We start from the raw sequence: 14,624 nt of genomic DNA on the forward strand, positions 1-14,624 counted from the left end.
AAAATAATTAGATAAAGTAAAGTTTAAGATAAGGTTTTTTGTCTCATCGTTTTTAAAACTAAATTACAGTTTATCACTCTTTTAACCCAATCAACCCCCTTAAACACAATAAATTGAAATCAGATGTTATAACAAAACGTGGTAACAACCCATTCAAATTGCAAATACATTGTCACAATACGGCGTTCGATACCGAACTTGGTATTTTAAATTTGACAGCATAACACATAGATAATACATATAGCATAACACATCAATTTTATCAGCTGAGTAACTCAGCTCACGTCACTTTTGTAGGTTATTTATTGTTTTGATCTATGTTCAATTATTTGCGCTAAGGAGTGTCGAAGAAATAAATTAAAATGACGGTCAAACCACGAGAGAAGCCCGTGGATGGCGATGACGACCCCGTAGAAAATATGCTGAAGAAAACTGGCTGTTTGGAATTACACTATAAAGTGCAGGTAAGCTGGAAGAAGATAAAACATAAACATACGCTAGAGATTTCTTATCTCTATACTATCTCGTAATAATTTATTGTTTAAATAATATTGATTACCTATGTTATAATTCCTAATAGTGTCTCTTTCTTATTTGGTATCCCAAAGCTGGGCAAGGCAAAGGCCACCTCCAATCATTGCACAATTCCCTATTTCAAGCCTCCTCAAACCAGTCCTCTGTTGAACAGAAATATTATTTGTGTGCTTCTTATTTATAAATATGTGTAGTCAGCTGTTTTCGCTCTTAAGCCACCAGTTTAGATATGCATATTGTATGTGACCGAATTCTGCTCTGTTCTTCAATATTTTTAAAAACTATTTTTTTTTTCAGGAGTGCATAGCTGAGACCAAGGACTGGAGAAAATGCCAAACAGCAGTCAATGATTTTAGAGATTGCATCAATAAACATAAGAAACTTGAAGAAAAGAGTTGAATGTATTAGTTTTAATGTTATATTTAGTTGTTGTTATATCTTTTAATGAAGGCTTTTTAAAATGACTTCATAGAACCTATTTATTTTTAAAGGTGTGTTTATGGAGATTACTTAAATAAAATAATAGTTACCAAATGTCTTTCATGTTATTTAATTGTTGTTCCTAGTGCAACTAAATATTTATATAGATTTGTTAACAGTCTACTGTGTTTTTTTATGTGTCATGTTATTTTTTTAAACTGTGTGTGCTGTTGATTATCTTTATTTTAAAGACTATCTCGTTCCACTAATACTGCTGTGCAGTTTCTCAAAACATGCTTTTTTTCCTAATAAAGCCTTAGCCATGTCTACCTTTAATAAAAAGGTAGACATAAGGTTGCTTAAAACTAACTCCGTAAACAAGTAGTGTCAATACAAATTCTCAATTGTCATTCGAGTTTGACAGAACATTGATTTATAAATACTGTGGGGTAGAATTTAAGGTTATAAAAATGTTTAGAAAGTTAAGAATACATAATTTCACATCGTTTTACGTTAATTACACGACTAGAGTAGCGGTAGACCCTACCCTTAAGGAGAATTTCGATACCAAAGTCTTCAAACCGCGGAAACATCCGGGAACAACGCGCGTCAAATTAGTTACCATACCGCCGGATATACAACGAGCTATAAAGTTGGTTTTGGACGACGCGGGGGCTAAAGCACATTACGAAGAGAGTCTAAAGTTAAGCAACTACATCCGCTCCCGTCATCTCCCTCCAGAAGATGGAGAAATCGATCAAAAAGCGCAGAAAATCTACGAAAAAATCTCGAACAAATTGGCTAAGAAAAACAACACGGACCTGACAGAAGAAGATCAGAGAAAACACGAAAATACTGTTAGGAATAAAGTATTTAGTGTGTTAAAAAGAAATGTGTACCGTTGGGGAAACATTGCTTATGACCAGGCAACAAGTTTACAATATTTAATGAGCCGAGCAGCTCCTGAGTATGCAGTCTTAGTACGAATATTAGATGAGATACACAAGTTTAACCCAGAGTACAAACCTCGGAGTTTCTTTGATTTTGGCTCCGGAGTTGGCACTGGCATGTGGGCGGTCAACCATTTCTGGAAAAACAACATATTTGAATACTTCTGCGTTGACACATCAACAGCAATGAATGATTTAGCTCGGTTAATACTATGTAATGGAAGGGACAACGTAGAAATGCCATACAAAGGATTCTTTCAACGTCAATTCTTGCCGGCATCCTTAGATCTGAAATACAGTATTGTTTTGTCTGCATACTCATTATTTGAGCTACCGAGTATGAAAGCTCGGTTGGAGACGATACAGAAGCTATGGAACAAGACAGAAGACTACCTAATCATCGTTGAACACGGTTCCAATGCAGGATTTCAAGTAGTAAATGAAGCTAGAGAGTACGTCCTTAACCTCAAATCAGATAAGGACCGAGTTGGTTATGCATTCTCTCCGTGCCCAAATGACAATGTGTGTCCACGTTACTTAGAAAAGGAAACCCCATGTAACTTTCTAATGAAGTATGAATCATTACCGTATGCATCAAAACCAGAAGTGTACGCAGATCTATTTTCTTATGTGATATTAAAGAAAGGGTCCCGTCCGTCTGATGATCCACAGTGGCCTCGTATTGTAAGGGCTCCTATTGTAAGATCTAAGCACACAATTTGTAGGTTATGTACCGCTCAAGGGGAGCTCAAAGAGATCATATTCTCAAAGGCCAAGTATGATCAGACTACGTATCGCTGTGCCAGGTCTTGTAACTGGGGGGATTTGTTGCCAGTTAAATAAAATCATTGTTAATTGATCTGTTGTTTTTATTATTATTGCATAAACAAAACGAGGTATTCGTTTTGTTTATACTGATTTTTTTAAACTACCTAAGCTAAGGCTAAAATGGGATAGTGAGTGTTGGGCTGAAGTCACCACATTGTGGGAGCCAGCGGATGGATAGCGTCGCCTTGGGCGGCCTAGGAAGCGGTGGCGAGATGAATTTAACGCTTACCGCGTAGGGCTGGTTCCATGTCGCCCAGGACGAAGCCGTCGAAGAAACTGGGCGAGGCCTTTGCCCACCCAGATAAAAAAGTAATAATACTAAGGGTCAGTTTCCAGTAGATAAGTACCTAACTCATTCAAGTGACTGAGCGCGTCTGAAAGAGCGGTGCAGCTCGAGCAACGTCGCCGCGCCTCGCTACCTCTCCTTTGCGTTCACGCAGATAAGATTTGAAATTATCTGTTTTCCCTATTTCCATTTATTCATCGGCCATTGTAAATAGTAAAATCGGGGCCTACACCAGATCGAATCGCTCGCCCACCGCTCGATTCATGATTTTCCCACGTTTTTATACAATCACTATTCTTTTAAGTTTGACTGTCGTTCCGGTTGGATTTTTGCAACTAAATTTTTAGGCACTTCCCGATAAGCTTCAAAACAGATGACAATGCAATGTGCCACTTTAAAAATCGCTAGACCGATGTTGATAAAATTTTAGTGGAGTGGCTTTTTAGATTTTTTAAATCAATTAATTTTAGGTCCTTTGATTAGTGGGATTGTGTTACTTCCAAATAGCAGAATAATACTTTGAAATTTATATAGAAAAAACAGCAAATAACTTAGGAATAGTACGCACTTTGGTACGCGGTTTGAGCCACGTTGCTTTATGCACCTAATCCACCTAATAATACAGCTTATCTTATAAGCTGCATAGTTTGCAATCTTAAAATATATTTATCGAAGTGACGTCAAAAGGAAAGAAAAAGCAAATATTGACTATGTTTGGCTCATACAGCGATATCTTAGGTAAATGCGTTAGAAAATATTTGTGACTCTTATTTTTTGCAAGTCTGGACATTCCCGAATAACACCATGTTTGATGCGTTTTAAAGAAAATACGTGAATAAACTTAAAATAACAATTCTTGATACGTTATATTTAACAGTAAAGTAATTAGTGGACGCACTCGAAATTTATTCAAAACTTATCACTTGTCCTTCGGCATTTTCGGGTCAATGCATATTCAGCATATTGCTAAATCGCATTAGATTCTGACATTATTTTATACAATATACATCCCATAGCTATGCACAGGCCTTTTTCCTATATTTTAAATAGGAAAAGTTTGTTTGCAATGGCCTATTTTCAGTTAATGAGGATTACAGGATTTCCCTGCACCTATTTTTTTTCTTAAAACCCATATTTTTATGAAGTTTCCGAAACTTTTTGTAAAAATTGACGCGGCCATATTTTTTCCACTTTTTATTCCCGCCATATTTACAAGCGCATTCGCTGATAACGCAAAGCAAAGGCAACCAGCGATTCTGCCAAGATTAATAAATCCGCTCTGAACCGAGTACCTAACGTGATTTTAAATCGAGTTTGTTTATCATCGTTTACCGTTAGTGAGGCAAGCCAGCTCATTCTTCAATAACAGTGCAACAATGACAGTCGTATTCGGCCATGTACTGGCTTTTTCCTTAATATTTAATTTAATTTGTTTTATCAAAAGCGGTAAGTGACGAATTTACCTAACATTATTTATTTATATTATTTTTTGCTTATCATTTTGATTTCGATCAGAATTATTGGGTCAGTGTTTTTTTTTTTCATTGTGGCTGTCAATTGAAAGAAAAAAGGCGCCAATTTCAGAACATTCACTTTTATTTTTATAATGTAATGAAAAATAATGTTTACCTACTTAGTAGTCATTTTATTGCTTGTATATTTTATCGAAAATAAGTAAAAAGCAACAGCTGATTTTGTATTTATTTATGTACGGTATAATCTGATTAAAAATAAATCGATTTAAGAAACCCGACGCCGACGTAACAAATTGTAAAAACGTGTAATTCGCTAGACATATTAAACAAAAGCAACGCATAAGTACCTATTTCGGCGATTAATTCAAGGCCATTTATTAAATGCACGCTAATTTTATTCTAATTTTACACAATACTTTGTTATTACACAAAAATAAATAAAAGCTATTTTGGAAAAGTTTAAAAACATAAGACGATATGTACACGGATACAGATCTTTGATTTTAGTAATTATAAAATTGAATAGATTTCAAAATCTAAAAACACATGTTTTTAAATGTCCTTTCAAAATTTATCAAAATTGATCCAGCCGTTTTTATAGTTGTAAATTGCATTGTCACCGGGTTTGAAGCTACCCTGAAAATTTCAGCCTCCTAGCTTATCGCGAAGTGCCTCAAAATTTAGTTACAAAAATCCAACCGGAACGACAAACAAACATGAAAGTGAGTGTTTAAAAACGTGAGGAAAAAAAATGGTATTCGTTTTGCGGTTCAGCGTTCCGGTTTCGATCCCTCGACAGGCAATGTACCAATACCTAGATTTCAATCATATTATGTGTATTTTTTTAATTATTCCAAGACACCACTGCCAAACGGTGAAGGAAAACATCGATTTTTCGTGACGTGACCTAGATAATACATATTGGAATCTATAACCAGCAGTGAGCTAGCGTGGTGATCAAAGCTCAACCTTTCCACATATAGGAAGAGGCCTATGCCCAATACCCAGCTGTGGGACGTATAGCCAGGAAGGAAAAGTCCTCCAACATTAAAACCCCATAACTTTTAAACGTTTCTACCGATTTTGATCAAACATGTCTAAGATATCTCGCACATCATTCACCTATAATACAAAACAAAAATAAATTATATAAAAAAAGATAAATTGAAATCGCTCCATCCGTTCGGGAGCTGTGTCAATACAGAGAGATAGTCTTGTCAAACATATAATACACCAGCTTTTGCCCGCGACTTCGTTCGCGTGGACTTCAGGTTAAAAAATTGTAGTCTATGTGTTATTCTGATGTATAATTAAGCTATATTGTGGTAAAGTTTCATTCAAATCCATTCAGTAGTTTTTACGTGAAAGAGTAACAAACATCCATACATCCATACTTACAAACTTTCGCCTTTATAATAGTAGTAGGATTTTTTGCGTTTGTTTTATAAAGTGTGTACCAAGTTTCGTCTAAATCCGTTCAGTGGTTTTTGCGTGAAAAGGGAACAAACACCCATATATACAAACTTTCGCGTTTATAATATTAGTAAGATTCAAGTCTATTTATAACTAGCTGTTGCCCGCGACTTCGTCCCCGTAGGTAGAAGATATAAGTTAAGATTTATACCTGCCCTAATTTTTTTCACATTTTCCATTGTATCTTCGCTCCTATTAGTCGCAGCGTGATGATTTATAGCCTAAAGCCTTCCTCGATGAATGGTCTATTCAACACAAAAATATTTTTTCGATTTGGACCAGTAGTTTCTGAGATTAGCGCGTTCAAACAAACAAACAAACTCTTCAGCTTTATATATTTAGTTTATAATATAGTGATTATTATACTCAATCTTTTGTTGAATCTCAATATATTGTTGATGAATCGTGTTTCCAAGTTTTATAATAGATTGTTTGTTGATATACTTACCTGGTATATTGTTTACAAGATGATTAATGATAGCAAGTATTATATCTTTCGCAATTACTAAGCTGTGATCTCGTGCAAACATCTTCAGTCTTAAATGTGTTATGACGCATCAAAATTTAATCCATTTTATCCGCCCAAATGGCTAGGATACAGGATTTTTCTGGTATAAAGGAAAAGTGACATCATTAATATATAGGTGTACGTATAAAACTCGGATTGTATGTATAGCCAAGTGGTGCACGTCACCATGTTAAAACCACTGTGCACGACTTGTCGGTTCGATCCCCGTAGGACAAGCGTTTGTGTGATCCACGAATGCTTGTCCTGAGTCTGGGTGTCTTTGTGTATGTGACTTGAATGTTTGTGAAACACCGTGCGAAACAAGGATTTAATAACTTTCATTAATGAAGAAGTTGCATTAATAAAGGATTAACTGAAAAAAGGGTTGTAAGGGGTAATGAGGGGTCAAAAATTATTTGAAACTTTTTTTTTTGGAATGGACTCCGGTTTTAAAATATGGCGCATTATTTACAAGCTGTTTACAAACAAAAATGAAATTAAAATACTTACTCCCGTGGCCAAGTTCAGCAGACAAACCAGCTACCATTAAAAAAGAAATCTTCAAATAGAATAGACATTTCTTTTCGGCAAATGACGTGACGTTAGACTTGTCAGTACAATACATTTGAGTGATTCGTCAGCGTTAGCGCGAGGAAACTGGGCAGTAGGCACAGGTCAGGGATAGATGTCTGTCATCATTGCATTATTTAATAAGCAGTCATAGTAATTAACAAGCAATTAATTATAGTTTTTGCTGTGATTGAATCATGTTGTACAATATTTACAACTTTTCCGCTTCTGTGGATGGGCAAAAACTAATTTCTTGTCGCTGGTATTCAATTAATAATAAAAGAAGGTCAAAATTGGTATAAAAGGCTTGTTTAAGGTTTTCTTACCCAAAGGGTAAAAACGAATCCCTTTTACTGAGGTCGGTCCGGCCGTCTACCACCAATCTATATCTCACGAGCAGTGATAGTTAGACAGGTAAAATTTTCACAAATATAATATAATGTATAATTTTGGACCATATTCACAAAACGCCATCTAGTCTCAAATTAAGCAGAGCTTGTGTTATGAGTACTAGGCAACTGATAAACATACTTATATAATTCTAAATACATACATAATATAGATAAATTCCACCCAGACACAGAACAAATGATCGTGCTCATCACACAAACATTTGTCCTGGGTGGGAATCGAACCCACGACCTCCGGTATAGCAGTCAGGGTCACTAACCACTAGACCAACAGGCCAGTCAAATGACGCATTTCTCTTGACAACAAATAAAAAACAAAGATCATGTAATGTAATATTTGCAATTTGAAACTTTAAAAGCTTCAGACAGGACTCGAACCGCCATAAAACGTGTCTCAAAGCACTTGGTCAGGGCCCCGATTCTGCTATTTACACCGATCAATGAATGGCAATTGGATTAAATTTGAAATTATTCCTATTCTCTTAAGCATTTTGCCAAAATAATAGCAAATTCATTGTAATGACCGTGAGTGTTCCGCCCCGTACTGAATTTCTATTTTATGTGTTGAAAAAATGCTTGGAATAATACGAATAGTGACAATTTAATCCAATTTTCCTTCTATTTATCAGCCATTGTAAATAGCAGAACTGGTGCCCAGTGATCTCGGTAGCTCAGTTGGTAAAGCGACTCTTAATCAGGATTCGCTGGATCGATTCCCGTCTGAATCATGCCCTTTCTTATTGTAATATTTATATTTATTTATTTATTATGTCTTGCCCCTGTTGTTCTTAGGTAACACCAGTAATTAGACAGCTTATATTTCAGACTAATTAAAAAACAATAAGGCGACACTTATGGCACACGTGTCACCTTAATTTTAACTACGTTTTTATCATAATGAGATAAATACCTAGTTCAAAATTAAGGTACATCGTTAAATAATGCTTAATTATGTATGTGATTAGCTAAATTAGGGTAAAGATGCCTAGTACCTTAAATCTAGTTGGTTACTCAATTATTAAGGTTATGATAATGACTGCACGCATAGCCGAGAGGTAGGTATAGGTCACTACGACAAAGTAACTGTGCGTTCTTTTAGCAGGTTCGATCCTCCGAAATGACATTTTGTATAACTATAGATTTGTCACGTGACATTGATATGTCACCACCATTCTATAATGGCTGAGAACAGTGGATATGTGACTGGCTTCTAGAGCTGCACCTATTTTTTGTTTTTTTTTTTAAAGAGATTTCCATAATATAGTAATTCCATACTATGGTAGGGAATTCTCTTTTACACCTGCTCCATCGGAGGAAAGAAGCGAGTAATGTCATTGACTAAACCTGAACCACATTGCTGCACAATCCATGTTTTAGTGTCGGTGCATGGCGATGCGCTGCAATTCTTTAAGTATCGACGAAAGAAAGGATCTCTCCGTGAATAAAAATACTCTACAACTTTCACCCAACGCCACCTAGTCTCAAACTAAGCAGAGCTAGTATTAGATATGAGTATTAGACAACTGATAATCTTACTGATATATTTCTATATCCATAACTACTTTAGTTAAATTACACCCAAACACAAAACAAATGATCGTGTTCTCACACAACCACTTGTCCTAAATGGTCATCAAACCCACATCCCCGGTTTAGCAGTCTCAGCCTCTAACCACTACACCAACAAACGTAAAATTAATTTCTCTATTCCCCAGAATGCGTCCTAAAAATAAACGAAGATTTGGCGAAAATAGGACCAGTTTACATTCGGGACAATGATTACATGGACCCAAACAACGCCGATGGCACGATCACATTTGACAAGGCTGACACCGTGACAGTTGCTTGCCCCGGGACCAACCGATGGGTTGTTTTGGGCAAAGATACTACAAGCTCCGATGTCCTGGTAAGTTAGAGAGCACTATTTTTTATAATAACTGGCGTGAGACTGATTCATTATTAAATGGTGCTACAGTTTACTCACGCGTATGTATCGGGATCGCCCGACTAGTTTCGGACCTAACTGGAGTCCTTAATCCTGATGCGGTGGGGTCGGTCTGAAAAAGACTTTGATAGGATTTATTTCCTTCTCAATCTCTCCTCAACACCTGTTTTATAAAACTTGTAACGTTTCTTTAAACGTCATATCGTTACGGCAAAGTGGGATAAATGACATAGTTTGTTAGCTAGTCGTGGCCTTGCGGTTCAAGGTATAGATTCGATCCTACACAGGCAGACTTTTTCAAAATACTATCTTAATTATTCTAAGACACCACTGACAAACGGTGATGGTAAACATCATGGAATGAACATTATTCTGTATATAATTGTGTAATGAACACCTATATGTAATTCATGTAGGTATGTATCACTAATAAATCGATTTGAATTGATTCGGAAACCTGTATTCGATATATTGGAAACTGAAATCGCCCGCAGTGAGCTGGCTTGTTGATCAATGCTTTTTGTAATTCGGGGGAATCCTCAGGATCATGATGCCAGTACCCTTACTGATTAAACCTGAACCACCGTGCTACGTCATCCGTGCTTTCATATCGGTATATGGCAATGCGTTGCAATCCTTCATAGACTTTTGGAAGAAGGCATATGCCCAGCAATGGGATGGCTGAAAGCTTGTATTTTAAATAAATAACTAGGTAGTTTTTCAATTAGATTACTAAATGAAATCACCATAAACTCTTTCAGGAGGCCGCCTGCGTCACCGGTAACACATTTCGAGTGGATGGCAAAGTCCTGCCGTTTGAGGACATATCCTGCAATAGTCAGCCTTACTTCACAGCCGAGGAGACCAGAGAAAAATGCCATGGTCAGGGGATTAAGTATAGGTAAGGTAGCCTATTAATAAGGTTTCGCTGTCTTTCCCTCTGTCCGACCGTTTAGCAGCGTTTGTCATGAAGTAAGTAGACGGTTGAATTGAAGATGATGTACATATTTCTGCTACCCCTGTAGCAAAAAATACTAAAAACAAAGAAGCTATCGCTTAACCTCAAATCAAGCTCGGCTGTTACGGTCATAAGATTATTGGTAGCAACTTACAACTTACATTTGACCAGTTTTATTTATCAATTTGTTCATGATTGGATATTGACGTGAGCATCGGTAAAACAGTGCAAACCGCTAGATGGCGTGGAAACAACTTTTAAATTTTTCTTAAAAATATATTTTTTTTAAATGAGAAGTATCCTTTGTTATTTCTAATACCGTCAAGAATATGTGTGAAAAGATTAATGGTGATCGATTGTTATAGTTATCGCGCGAAAGTGTAACAAAAAAACATACTTTCACATTTATATATTGGTAGGGATAGGGATTTCTAATTATATTCTTACAATTTACCTATTCCAGGGTTGGGTATAAAGTCAGGAACACATTTTACGAACTGTACGAGGCGTGTTTCGACAAGTACCGTCTACACACTCACTACGTTGAACACCCGCTGACTCCGATGAGTAGGTTCATGCAGACTGGGCTGAAACGACCGGCTTTCATCGGCAAGTATTATGTGATAAGGTTTTTTAACTATGGTGAGGTTGACTTAAGTCTAACTTTAAAAACGACTCCCGCATTAAATGACTAACATTCAAGCTACATGCACAAATACACAAAGACCTTTAGATCAAGCATTCGTGGATCACACAAATTCTTATCCTACGCGGGGTCGAAACCGCGACACGTCACGCACAGTGGCTTTGGCGTGGTTAATTCAAAAACTCGGGTAACTAGGCAGAAGAGATCAGATAGCCAATCGCTCTTTGTAAAACACTGGTACTTAGCTGCATCCGGTAAGATTGGAAGCCGACCCCAACATAGTTGGGAAACGGCTAGGACGCTGATGACGTGGTTGGCTTAAACCCGGTAATGCAGATGCGTGCTAGTGGTTTACAGAGCGACTGGCTATCTGACCTCCTCAACCCAGTTGCAGGAAACACGATACAAATCTAGCTTTGCAAAACTGGTTATCAGATGTTTTGGATTCTGAGTGTCTGTAACGATTGTCAAAAGTTAACAAATGGTGACCGCGCCAAGTGTTACTTAACCTATATTTCACTATGTACTAAATTTATTATAATTATTATACAGTTTAATATTCGTATTTCAGAAGGAAACTTGTTCGGTAAAGTAAAAATGAACCAGCTTTACAAAATGACTCATCAGAAAACGCAGTTGGACGCCATCTTGGGACCCGGGATGGGAGAAGAATATATTACTCATAAGCAGGTAAGCTTAATAAAACCAATCACACACGGTCTTTCTCGTGAGGACCTTCACTATGCAGCTAATCATTGTGATAATCATCATGTCCACACATGTTTGGCTTAGAAGACATTAATGATAGATAGAAAACAGAACAAAACGCTGCTCAGTGCGGTACAAATTGTAGCCCCAAGGTGGGCGCCATTAGCCAATGCTCTAGTCCCATGTTGGGCGCCATTAGTTAAGTTCCTACTTTACAATACTAATACTATAATACCTGTGAACTCCGGTTTAGAAGTCAGTAATTCAAGCTAAACCATAGAAAAATTACATCTCTTCATGGGCTAACGCTGACTTGAAATTTGTCTCTTATCTCCAATCCAACTCCGTAGAAAGTTAAAGATTCTACTAATATTATAAACGCGAAAGTTTGTATGTATGGATGTTTGTTCGTCTTTAACGCAAAAACCACTGAACGGATTTAGACGAAACTTGTTACACATATAGTTTATAACCATGATTAATACATACGATTTTTGATAAGAGTTTTTATCCTCATTGTGTTGGGATCATTTTGGATTTGTAGTGGGTGGGCCTGCAGGCAACAGCTAGTTAATAAAGTAACCTTGTTTTCGTATATTGCAGTTCCTGACCCGCGGTCACCTCGCAGCGCGCGCAGACTACACAACAAGCGCGGAGACGCGAGGGACCTTCCATTACGTGAACACGGCGCCGCAGTGGATGAGAGGGAACGCGGGAGACTGGGCCGCGTTGGAGGAGGTGCGTGTACGATGGTGTTGTTAGGAAGACAAGTTAACCGTATCCGAAAGTTTCGGATATCGGATAATATCCGATACCTATCGGAAAGTTTCGGATACTAGAAATTACTAGATAACTATCCGAAATTTTCGGGGTAAGAAATCAGGTTAAAACTACAAACAATCATGTTTTATTATTTCCATTTTTTTTGAAAATATTTTTCTTATATTTTATAAAGAAGCGACGGGACCCTTAATGTCGGAAATACAAAACGTAGATGACTGAAAATCTTACCGTTCAGCTTCATAAACCGATGTCACAGTGACTGCAAGATAGCCGAATATGTACTTGAGGTCACCACGGTAACCCCACTACGCGACGTGTCACACGTTCCATCCCCGTAGGACAAGCATTTGTGTGATCCACGAATGCTTGTTCTAAGTCCGGGTGTCTTTGTGCATGTGACTTGAACATTTTAAAAACCTCCCGCGACACAAGGATTAAATTCCTTAATACGGGTAGTCGTGTTTCAAAAAACTTATCTTGGATAAATGTTATTTTACAGGCATTAAGACGACGAGTCCAATCTCGGGGGTCAGATGTCCTGGTGGTGACAGGAACGCATGGAGTCATGACCCTCCCTGACTCCAAGGGACGCATGCAGGAAGTGTACCTCAGCGAAGATGTGAACAATAATCTTATCGTGCCTGTACCCATGTACTTCTATAAGGTAAGGAACGAAAAAATCGAGATACCCACGTTTTAAATGTCAAATTTTATCAAGCTTTGTCAGTTTAATGCCAATTCTATGTCACAAACAGCCTAGCTATTTAATCTAACGCTTTGAAAGTTCCTTGTAAATAATTCAGAATCTCAACTAATTTGTCTAAAGTAAAATCTGTGTCTTAACGCTTACCGCGCAGACTGGTTCCATGCGGCCCAGAATAGAGAGTCGTGGAAGGATTTGGGGGAGGCCTTTGCCCAGCAGTGGGACACAGTGGGCTAGAGAAAAAAAAAATCTGTGTTGGATAATTTTAGATTTAATTTTCTTATCATGTACCTGTTTAATAAGTAAATAAAAATAAAATAAAAAAGTGGTAGGACGGCGTTAAAAGGAAGGAGGTTTTCAATAAGTATGTATTTTGTTAGCCACGTTTTTATACTCTCACTTTTCTTGTTTGTTTGTCGTTCCGGTTGGATTTTTACAACTCAATTTTGTAGCACTGCCCGATAAGCCAGCAGGCTGAAATTTTAAGAATAGCTTCTAACTATAAAATGGCTCGACCGATTTTGATAAAATTTTAATGGAGTGACATTTAAAAAATTTTTTTTACAGCTCGTCTACGATACAAAGGACAAGACAGCAGCCGCATTCATCTCAATCAACTCATCTTTTTACAATGCAACCACAATCAACAGACTGGCATTCTGCGAAGACACCTGCGACGGAAACCCACAATATTCTTGGTTAAAATGGCGGTCCAATGACGGAACATTCAGTTTTTGCTGTGATTATCATGATTTTATACAAGAAATCGACTATTTACCTAAAAGGGAAGTTAGAGGAAGATTTTTTTAAGACTTTACTGGCAAATGGTGAAGGAAAACACAATACTCTTCAACGTTCACACAACGCCATCTAGTCTCAAACTAAACAAAGCTTGTATTATGAGTACTAGACAACTGATAAACATACTTATATATTTCTAAATACTTACATAGTATAGATAAATTACACCCAGACACAGAGCAAATGATCGTACTCATTATATAAACATTTGTTTTGGGTGGGAATCTGAAAACGCCCGCAGTGGGCTAGCGTGGTGATCAATGCTCAAACCTTCCCTATACGGGCAGAGGCCTGTGCCCAGCAGTGGGCCGTATATAGTCTAGTATTAATGCTTATTTATATTATTATAAATTATTTTTACAAACGTAAGACATAAAGGCAAGAAAAATAGTTGTCTAAGAAGTATGACCAGAACAGCGTGGGTTAAAAGACTTGTGTCCATTTTCTGCTTTAAATGAAATAAACGTCTTATAGACAAGCGTCTCCGGCAAAAACTCTATAAGTTATTCTTTTAAAAATAAATTATTAGAGTATCTTAAACATATTATTTTTGTTTGCAAAAACAGCGTACATTATAAAAACTAGTATTAAATAACAAAATAGTAAGATTTTAAATAAAATCTGAT

At 37.0% G+C, this 14,624-nt stretch overlaps 3 protein-coding genes across 3 annotated transcripts; all 3 read left to right on the top strand.

The window, feature by feature from the left end:
* The first annotated feature begins 260 nt into the window (after positions 1-260).
* LOC113492306 (cytochrome c oxidase assembly factor 4 homolog, mitochondrial) lies at positions 261-1,072 on the top strand. Its single transcript, XM_026869753.1, has 2 exons — positions 261-464; positions 832-1,072. The coding sequence occupies exons 1-2, from the start codon at positions 363-365 to the stop codon at positions 931-933; spliced, it is 204 nt and encodes a 67-aa protein (XP_026725554.1). The 5' UTR covers positions 261-362; the 3' UTR covers positions 934-1,072.
* Positions 1,073-1,242: 170 nt separating this feature from the next.
* On the top strand, positions 1,243-2,763 carry LOC113492307 (methyltransferase-like protein 17, mitochondrial). Its single transcript, XM_026869754.1, has one exon. The coding sequence runs from the start codon at positions 1,425-1,427 to the stop codon at positions 2,745-2,747; it is 1,323 nt and encodes a 440-aa protein (XP_026725555.1). The 5' UTR covers positions 1,243-1,424; the 3' UTR covers positions 2,748-2,763.
* Positions 2,764-3,875: 1,112 nt separating this feature from the next.
* On the top strand, positions 3,876-14,031 carry LOC113492308. Its single transcript, XM_026869755.1, has 8 exons — positions 3,876-4,464; positions 9,170-9,360; positions 10,161-10,300; positions 10,821-10,966; positions 11,575-11,693; positions 12,315-12,449; positions 12,994-13,158; positions 13,765-14,031. The coding sequence occupies exons 1-8, from the start codon at positions 4,395-4,397 to the stop codon at positions 14,005-14,007; spliced, it is 1,209 nt and encodes a 402-aa protein (XP_026725556.1). The 5' UTR covers positions 3,876-4,394; the 3' UTR covers positions 14,008-14,031.
* The last annotated feature ends 593 nt before the right edge of the window (positions 14,032-14,624 follow it).

The sequence above is a fragment of the Trichoplusia ni genome, chromosome 3 (genome assembly GCF_003590095.1).
Source record: "Trichoplusia ni isolate ovarian cell line Hi5 chromosome 3, tn1, whole genome shotgun sequence".
Lineage (NCBI taxonomy): Eukaryota > Metazoa > Arthropoda > Insecta > Lepidoptera > Noctuidae > Trichoplusia > Trichoplusia ni.

Excerpts from the sequence above, each read along its gene's own strand:
- LOC113492308 (XM_026869755.1), top strand. The coding sequence starts at position 4,395 with ATGACAGTCGTATTCGGCCATGTACTGGCTTTTTCCTTAATATTTAAT. Across the intron at positions 10,967-11,574 it reads GAAACGACCGGCTTTCATCG|AAGGAAACTTGTTCGGTAAA; the intron begins GCAAGTATTATG and ends TTCGTATTTCAG. Across the intron at positions 13,159-13,764 it reads TACCCATGTACTTCTATAAG|CTCGTCTACGATACAAAGGA; the intron begins GTAAGGAACGAA and ends TTTTTTTTACAG.
- LOC113492307 (XM_026869754.1), top strand. The coding sequence starts at position 1,425 with ATGTTTAGAAAGTTAAGAATACATAATTTCACATCGTTTTACGTTAAT.
- LOC113492306 (XM_026869753.1), top strand. The coding sequence starts at position 363 with ATGACGGTCAAACCACGAGAGAAGCCCGTGGATGGCGATGACGACCCC. Across the intron at positions 465-831 it reads AATTACACTATAAAGTGCAG|GAGTGCATAGCTGAGACCAA; the intron begins GTAAGCTGGAAG and ends TTTTTTTTTCAG.